At 43.8% G+C, this 8,764-nt stretch overlaps 1 protein-coding gene across 3 annotated transcripts; it reads right to left on the reverse strand.

Moving 5' to 3' along the window:
- Positions 1-2,174: 2,174 nt before the first annotated feature.
- On the reverse strand, positions 2,175-6,777 carry ABRACL (ABRA C-terminal like). 3 transcript variants are annotated; one of them, XM_064706958.1, is made up of 3 exons: positions 6,738-6,777; positions 3,978-4,044; positions 2,175-2,764 (listed from the first exon to the last, which is right to left on the reverse strand). In XM_064706958.1, exons 2-3 carry the CDS (start codon positions 4,036-4,038, stop codon positions 2,580-2,582), a joined length of 246 nt encoding a protein of 81 aa, XP_064563028.1. In that variant the 5' UTR covers positions 4,039-4,044; positions 6,738-6,777; the 3' UTR covers positions 2,175-2,579. The 3 variants fall into 3 exon arrangements, with proteins under 3 accessions (XP_064563028.1, XP_064563027.1, XP_064563029.1); XM_064706957.1 differs by lacking the exon at positions 6,738-6,777 and adding an exon at positions 6,372-6,475; XM_064706959.1 differs by lacking the exon at positions 6,738-6,777 and adding an exon at positions 6,085-6,338.
- Positions 6,778-8,764: the final 1,987 nt, after the last annotated feature.

Below are 8,764 nucleotides of genomic sequence, written 5' to 3' on the forward strand. Positions count from 1 at the left end.
TCTCAACTGAAGACGTGCACAGGTGACATCTTAAATTGTATCAGTTAGCTTTGCCTGGGGCTCATCCAACCTCTCTTCAAGTTTCCACCATGCTCTCAGATCTTGTGAAGATGGAGACTGAATTAGCCGAGCTACAGTTCTGCTGATTTCCCAGCATTATCGCAGGCAGGTGACAGCTACCGACAGCTCCTGCACTGGTGTCAAAAATCTCTGATTCTTCCTACTTCCCCACATTTTTTACTTTCTGTTTTGGAATGACTGGTGCTCCTGGCTGCCCTGCAAACTTCCTTCAGAGCCATAGCTGGCACAATCACAAACCCATCGCAGAGGAGTGCTGATTGTACTACTGTTTATAGAAATAGGTAATTCCTGCCCCCAGCTTTCTATTATTGTATCAAGTGCTCCAGGAACTACATCTCATATCCAGGCCATTTGTTGTGGAAATGATTTCCTTAACAGATGTGTTGTCCCATGGACGGGAAGAAATGTTAGTATTTTATTTTCTCTGGGGAAAAAATAAATTAGAAAGTCAACAGTGCTTGTCTGTAACCTGAAGTGAAAACCCTACACAGTTCTGAGGCCAGTAGATACTGGATTAGACTTTGCACTGGACGCAAATTCTTAGATATACATCCTTGTTCCTGTTGTTCCTCTCCTGCTTTCAGAATCAGAGAGAGAATGAAACTCAACTGCCCCAGGCAGTACACAAAGCTACAGTCTCCTCTGATTGTTACATTTATTTTAATTCCAAGTCTCTTTCTACATGGTGTTCCCAGAAGCCCTGAGCACTTTTATTAGTATTGTTAAAGTAAGAGAGACATAAAGGTGTCTTCCTAGTCCTGTCTTGGCTCAAACTCAGCACTGAGCCCTACTGGGCTGAGTTTACTGGTCTGGTATTTACTAAATTTTCAAGGCTGAGCCCTTCAGTGCTAAAGAGCTGTCATGAGCTTGCACAGAGAGCTACTTCCTGGCTGGGATAGGTTGGTACCCTCTGTACCAAAACTGGCATCTCAGACAATCACAAAGCAGTTGGTATCTGTCAGCATACTCAGGCTATTCTGTGAATCCAGACAATCCAGGCTCTTGCAGCAAAACAGAAGCAGAAGAGAATCCAGCTGTAGTTATCTGGCAACTCACAGCTGTCTGGTCTCACACCCCTGGCAGAAGGCATCTTAAAGGCATCTCTGTCCCCCATCTTTCTGCCTGAGGAGCACAGGGGTGCAGGCACTTGCCAGCTCAGGTCTGGAAGCAGAAGAGCTGCACCGGAGTGGCAGAGCCCTGGAGCCAGTAAGCTGTGCTGAGCTCCACTCCAGCTGGCTTGGACCCAGACAGCTCAAGTTTCTCCGTGTATCACTTCCCTGCTCTCCAGATTCTGGGGCCAGCACAAGCAGAGGCAGCCCAGATCTGTTTGCACACAGGATCTAAGTTGTTTTCCTGTTGCACAAAGCAGAGCAAAACAAGTCAAAAGGGGTAGCAGCTGGAAATACACAGCTTTGTGGAGATTCCATAACAATGCACACATTTGCTGGATGTGTGAATGAGAAGACACTTTTCAAACATTTTGCACTTGTAGAAAGCTGCTAAGGGAAATTCACCTATCCTGCAACTTTAAGAGCTGCAGCTGTGGAGTGCAAGCACAGAGCAGGAAGCACTTTGCTTACCAACAGCTGCTTTCCTCATGCAGCAACTCTCTGACCCTGCTGGAGGAGTACACTTCTACCTGATAAAGAGAATTGGCAGTAAGCTAGAAAACAATCAAAAGGGCTTTTTTCTTCCCCTCCCCTGCCACCTACTGCCTGGAGAGATTTAGAGAGAGTAGGACTTCTATGAGGAAAGGAACCACAGCCCGAAGCTGCTGTACTAACTTCTGCTTGACACTGCATGGAAGCATTCAGGGAGCTCCTCACCCACTTCCTCCACAAGTCCAGAGGACAAGAAAACAAAAGCACATTGCCCTGCCACAGATGAATGAGGTACGTTTAACATTGATGCCTTCTTGTGCACAATCTGGTCAATCCAAAGGGCACTCATTCTTCTAGTGAATCACGCTGCCAAATTACTTCTATCTCACTGTTGTGCTTTCTGAACAGTTGCCTAAATATGCTCCTTGCAGGAATTCAGTTTGCTTTCATTTCAGATTGCAAATAAAAAGAGAAACAGAAGCAGTAAGAATAACACAAATTTAAGTATGTGCTTTTATTTTATACTTTCATGGCACATTTTCATTTGTAAACATTAAATTACCAGTCCTCTTCTTCATATGTTGAAAATAACCACCAGACATTTGAGAGAATTACCTGAGATTAAAAAGAAAAAAAAAAAAGAAACAAAAAAAAGGAAAGAGAGAAAAAGATCTGGCATCTTTTACATTACCCAGATACAGTACCATTTTAGGAAGACTTACAAAAGGGAATGTTTTCCAAAATAGGACAGTTTTCTTTTGACTATAAAGATATAGAAAATACATCAAAATGCCTTGGAATGATCAGCCTTATTAAGAGTACGTGGAAAATCAAACAATTGTTTGATTGATCAAACTGTTTCAAGCAATTCCATTAACACACAGCTGCAACACTGCCTCAGTCCTGCAGCAGCATGATATCCACGTTGTCATGAACGCCCTGTAAAAGCAGCTCTCCTTGGTAAGTGACGATCTTCCGTCGTTTTGCCGCCTTAAGCGTTCCCACCAGGGCTTCAAAGAGGTTGGCACACTTCTCATCAGCAAACAGCACACCAAATTTCACGCTCACTTGTCCATCAGCATCTAAATAAAAGACATAATGTAGATTTCCTTCAAGTTAGGAGATTCCTGGGGAGATAAGGTGGCACAGAGAACACTGAAAGCAAACCCCACTGTGTTTCCTAGTTTATTTGGGATCATATTATGAATGCTGATGATAAACACTAGGCAGAACTCCTGCCTACTCTAATTTTTCCTTTCCTTACAGAGATTTGTATCAAGGACCATATATCTGCTCTGTTTACTTTTATTGATGACTTTCTGAAACCTATGTCAAGCACAGGCTATTGAACCTCTTTACAGCACTTGGAGGAAATTACTTTTAAATAATTAAAATCCTAGAATATCTCAAATTGAGGGAGACCCAGAAGGATAAAGTCCAACACCCTGCTCCTCCAACCTAAATCTAAACCATACATTACAATATTTTTTCACAATTTTTCCACTCATTAATTTTTGAGGGTCACATTGAAAAGGCTGCAATGCAAATTTTCACACAAAGCATAAATTTAAAAATATATGTTAAAGTTATGCTATTCCTAAAAAGCAGATGCAGTCGTAAAAAATGCAAGATGTACATATGCATCTAGGTTTTGAAAAACAAGTGGAACTGAACAAATGGCCCCAGAATTGACATATAGGAGCAGGTAGTATACCCACAAACTACACAAATATTTGTAAAGAAATAGGAGTTTTAGCAATGAAAGACAATCTTAAGAGAAAATGGCACCTTCTAAGCAAATTTAAGGAAGTTTGGAACTACACATATCACTCCTGGATTAGTTTTAGGCATACAGACCAATTTCTTCCAAACAGTAAGATCATGAACACAATGGAAATGCATGAATTCTGAAGCAAAGAAGTCACCAAGGAAGGAGGTGGAAGGAGAAGTTGCAACTTTCTTCTGTGGTGACTGTACCAAGTATTGAAATCCTAAAGAAAAGGTAACTCCTGCAGCTGGTTCAGGAGCAGGATTTCAGACTCCATCCTCTCTGCTGCAGAGGTTTAAATGTTTCACTTCATAAGAGAACTACTTTAAAGGACGGAACACAGGCAGTACCTTACAGTCCAACATGAAGTGCATATGCAGGTTTTCAGGTTACCTGCTCATCTGAATTTGCCAAGCTCTTAGTTTGATGAAACATGACTACATGTGTATGACACGCATGCATGGTGACATGTATGTACATACATGTACAATGTGACCACATCCATACAGAAGTACTACAATACTTACTTTTGGTTCCCAGCCGCCGAATCTCCTCAACTAAGAGGTTAATTTCGTGTTCCACATTCATTGTGGTCTAAAAGGAAAAAAAAATTACAAACTTCTTAGGAATCCTGTAAATCCTTTGCACCATTCTGGCATGTTCTCAGTTCTTTAGGAATGTCAGAACACTTCATAAATCCCAGCAGCTGGGAGATGCATGATTACAGGTTAATGTAGGATTTTAGTTTTGTTACATTCTACACACAAATAAAAAGAGCCAATCTCAAAACATGACAGATGTGAGAAGGTCAAGGAAGAGGAGAGTTGTTTAAGGAATGAGCTTAAGCTGCCACAGAATCAGAGCAACTCACTAACATCACACGTCTTCAGGGGCGTCGCAACTTTCCATTGATGGCCTCAATCTAAATGGAACATCTGCCTTTAAGTTTCTCTCTGGAATATGTGGTAGATTTGGTTTCTTAAACCACACCACAGCTTTCTACATATGCTAGGAAGATGTTGCTGGTTACAGACACACATGGTGTCTGAAAGGACAACAGCTCCTGCATACCTGCTACTGAAAGCAGAACTGATCCAAACTATGCAAATGACCTACGGCAGTCATCATTTTTGCCACCCAAAATGATCCTGAGAATCTACTACGCTGCCAAACATAACCTGGGCACCTCTTTGCCATGAAACGCAGCAATTTGCACCAATGTGTACCAATGCCTTGCAACAGTTTAGCCATATGTGGCACAGCATATGGCAGCACTACAGTCACACACAACATTACTTGGCTACAAAGTGCCCGAGGTTAACAACTGCAGATGCCTGAACGGTGTTTTTTTGTGGAAAGCAGCATCAACACAATGAAACCTATAGATGCTGAACTCCTCAAGCAAAAACTGGCATTGATGTAAGTACAACAAACTGGACATCACAGACAAAGCAAAGCATGAAATGCAGCCTCCATGTGTGCCAACAATGCAGCCTGGAACAAAAGCCACTGAGAGCTTCTGGAGCTGAGCACTTGCTAAAAAGGGCTCAGTGAGCACTGAGACCCACTCTGTTGTTCAAGAAACTGGGATTTCTGCACTAGTATGAAAGTGGAGTTAAAAAATAGACATCTGAATGCATCACAAACTCTTCCTAAGAGAAAAGCTTCCCTTCCTTTCTTTTTTTATTGAGTTAAAATAGTCAAGAGTGACACAGTTCCACTTCCTGACCCCTTATGATTTACCCAAGAGGCAAAAAAACCTTTGCAGCAGAGTCTGATTTTTAGATCCAAAATTCACGTGCAAAAAAAAAGTTTTATTTTTAACATGCAAAAACTGAGCAAGCTTAATCATCAGCATGAGTTTGGGGCAAAGGCTCAAGTGAACCACAGCTTCATCCCTAGTGCACGGTACCAGCAGCACTGCGTCGGATGTCAGCTGCAGACCGACAGGTGACATTGAAACTGGAGGTGCTGCCGTGGGACCACCGCTGCAAAGGGCAGGGCAGCAAGGCTGCACAGCTGCAAATGCCTCGGGTGAACTCCACAAACTTCCGGATTTTGCTGGATTCCGCACTAAACAGAACAAGCCAGCAAGGAAAATATGACCCATCCCTTAGAACGCTTACACTCCCATTATTTGTCAGACTGCCGGTTTTGATATTGGTCACCACAACGGCATAATTGTCTTCTCTTTAAAGACGTTCTTCTCACTTGAAAGGCTCTTTTTTACATTCAGCTCTTTAAATTCACGCTGATTTCTAATTCTTTTCATACACGTATATCATCGATATAAACAGCATTATTTAAAATTAAAAAAGTTAAATTCTACATTGTTCGGCAAGACTTTTGAGATCAGAGAAGCGTGGCTGAGCAAGGAGCAGGGATGCTCCGTATTTCAAAACTTAAATACTTGCTTTCTACTGCAGATGCTCAACACACCAACTATCAAAGTGTGTTGATAGTTAACAGCCCGCTATTAGACTCTGATTCTCCTGACGCCAATGCACTGCTGCAAGGCAGTATATCGGTGGTATGGATATTAAACTTCTCCTTATTTGGCAGAAGGACGGCGAATCGCTGCGAGCACACACACAGACACACATACACACACACACACGGGCATCTGTCACCCACCGCGCCCCTGTCCCCCGCAGGCACCGATGGCCCCCGGGCCGGGCCGGACGGCGCTGGGAGGCAGAGCGCGGCTGGCTCCCCACAGCCCGGCGGGATCCGGCTCCCGCCGCCGCCCGCGCAGGGAGCCCCGGGAAGCGGGCCCCGCCCGGCAGAAAGGCACCGCTCCCGCTGCCCGGGCAGCGCCTCTGCCCCCAGCACGGAGGGAGGGAGGGAAGGACGGCTCCCTGCGCCGCACGGACGGACGGACGACGGGCTGTCCCCGACCCGCTCCCGCCCGCCGCACTCACCCGCTGCCGCTGCCGTGGCCGCTCGGAGCCGTGGGGCAGCGCCGGGCGGGGCCCGGCCGCGAGGGGCGGGGAGAGGTGGCTCTGCCCCCGCCGGGCCGCGCCGCCTCCCGCGCTGAGCTCCGCCGCCCCGGGGCGGCGCTCCCGGCCATCTTGGCTCTGCCCGGATAGAGTGCTGTGGGAGCGGTCTTATCCTGTCCTATCCTATCCTGCCCTGCCCTGCCCTGCTGGGACCCCTCTCCCCGTGCCGTGCCAGGGTTAAATTCTTCCCGCGGCACGGGCGCTAGTGGGTTTGCTGGGTAAAACGCCTTCCAAGGCCAGCCTTCAGCAGGTACCCCTGTTCCTGTGGGCCAGCTCTCTGTAACTTACCGTGTTGCTTCAGTCACTCTCAGTCGCCGTCCCATGCCCCGTATGCCCCATCTCCGCTGGCTTCCCCAGTGACATCATGCCACATTCCTTAGGGCCGCCCCCCACATTTATATTCTCCTAGAAAACAAGTTCTCCTTCCAAAGAAAATGAACGAGCTAAATTAACACCATTTACCGTCGATAAAGTTGTATTGCAGAGTGTCTATGTTTCCATTCAGCACCCATATCCTCGCACCCTCGCACGCTGCAGAAAGAATGCAACTTTTCTGTCTTGTGTCATGGCATTCACTTCTACTCTTGTCTCTCTTCACCTCATAGAAAAGTTTACGTCCTCTCTCAAGGACTCGGGCATTTCAGCTGAGAGCTGCACCAACTCCTACAAAGCAATGAAGCTCCCGCCAAGCCCCGAGTCAGAGTCAAGGCTCGTACCAAGGCTGTCCCAAAAATTCCCACTGCCACAGCTGAAGGCATTGCCATTGCCAGCTGTCTCTCCCACCTCCTCACCAGGCATGACTGCCCCTGAAGCAGACTCGATAAAATAAACTATTTCCAGCCCTTGCAATTCACAGCTTTCATGCGCTAGTTTCTGAAGGTGAGGCTCGGATTCTTTCACAGACTGTGAGCTGTGCCATGAGCCGCTGGTCCCTTATTACATTCTCCCATCCCAGGTGTCAGGAGGAATAAATAGGTGATGGAACCTCAAACCACTGCAGCAAGCCCTGCTAGGGCTCAAACCTGCAGCTAGATAAATTGATTTGCACAGTGGAAATGATGCCAAGAAGATCACACTTTTATCGCTCCAGGGATTGTAGTCCAAGCCCGTTGCTTTTCCAAGGGACTTTTTGGATGGTGTTTTCATGAAAAGATTAACTTTTCCACTGAATAATCACTATCAATCAGTTGCAGAATCTTTGGTAGTTAAAAAAAAAAAAAAACAAAAAACAAAAAAACAATACCATACTGCTTTCTGGTTTCAATATGCTAACGAAATATTTTCTGGAACAGATTAGATATTATGATGACTTTACATCAGTAAGGACTGCTCTTTGCAAAAAAAAAAAAAAAAAAAAAAAAACACCTTGATAGTTAGGAAAACAAGATTGAATGGAATTTAAATCTATCTGAATTGGGTCAAAAGACATTGAAAATTCCCAGGAGAATGTAGTATCTGAAGAGCACTGATGCTCTGTGCATATGATGCCATATGTGCATACTGCTTTTCTAAGGTCTTTTTTATATTGGCTGACAAAATGCTAAATGCTACAGTAAAAAAAGGTAGTTTTTTAAGGTAGATCTGAGATAAAGCTTTTAAAAGTGAATCTGCTTAGTATGTTACAAAATATGTAGAAGATTCCAGTCATTTAGCAGTATAGAGTAAAAGTGCTTATCTTCTGGTTTTATTGTTAACTACATGCTTTCAGTTGCACATAATCTAGATTTCCTAATCATCAAAAAACCTCACTACATTTGCACAAATAATGTAGGCCTTTGCATAATGTGATTGTTATTATGGATAATTTGTTTGATCAAGTAATAGTTTGTGACTTTTCAGACTAAAGTTAATATTATTATACTGATGATGAAATCTATGTTAAAAATTCTTTTCAGTTTTGACTCATAGACCCTAATTTATAAGAAGCATTAACTATATATCTGAGAAAGATGAACAAAACTCTGTAATTCCTTATCTTGTTTTCTTTTAACCCATGTTTTTGAGTAAACCTAATATATTTTTTTAAGTCTGTCTTTTGAAAAGGAAGTGTTATACCCAGATATTTGTCTCTAAGCATCAGGAGATTATTGAAACACTTTTGTTGCTATTTATTTCATTACCCTTCCTAGTAATGTAATGTTAAAATAGGTTAATAAGAAATCAAAACCATCTGTTACCATGACAATTAAGGTAACAGATACTGGCAAAGTACAAAAATTAACTGGGCAACATCAGAACTCAATGACTGATTATGTCATTACAGGGGCAGCAGCAGTGAGCAGGAAACATGATAATTATGGAGATGGTGATTTCCC

This window comes from Zonotrichia leucophrys, chromosome 3 (assembly GCF_028769735.1).
Source record: "Zonotrichia leucophrys gambelii isolate GWCS_2022_RI chromosome 3, RI_Zleu_2.0, whole genome shotgun sequence".
Lineage (NCBI taxonomy): Eukaryota > Metazoa > Chordata > Aves > Passeriformes > Passerellidae > Zonotrichia > Zonotrichia leucophrys.

Coding starts and splice junctions, on each gene's coding strand:
- ABRACL (XM_064706958.1), bottom strand. CDS start 4,038: ATGAATGTGGAACACGAAATTAACCTCTTAGTTGAGGAGATTCGGCGG. Junction 2,765..3,977: donor TCGGCGGCTGGGAACCAAAA/GTAAGTATTGTA, acceptor TCTTTTATTTAG/ATGCTGATGGACAAGTGAGC.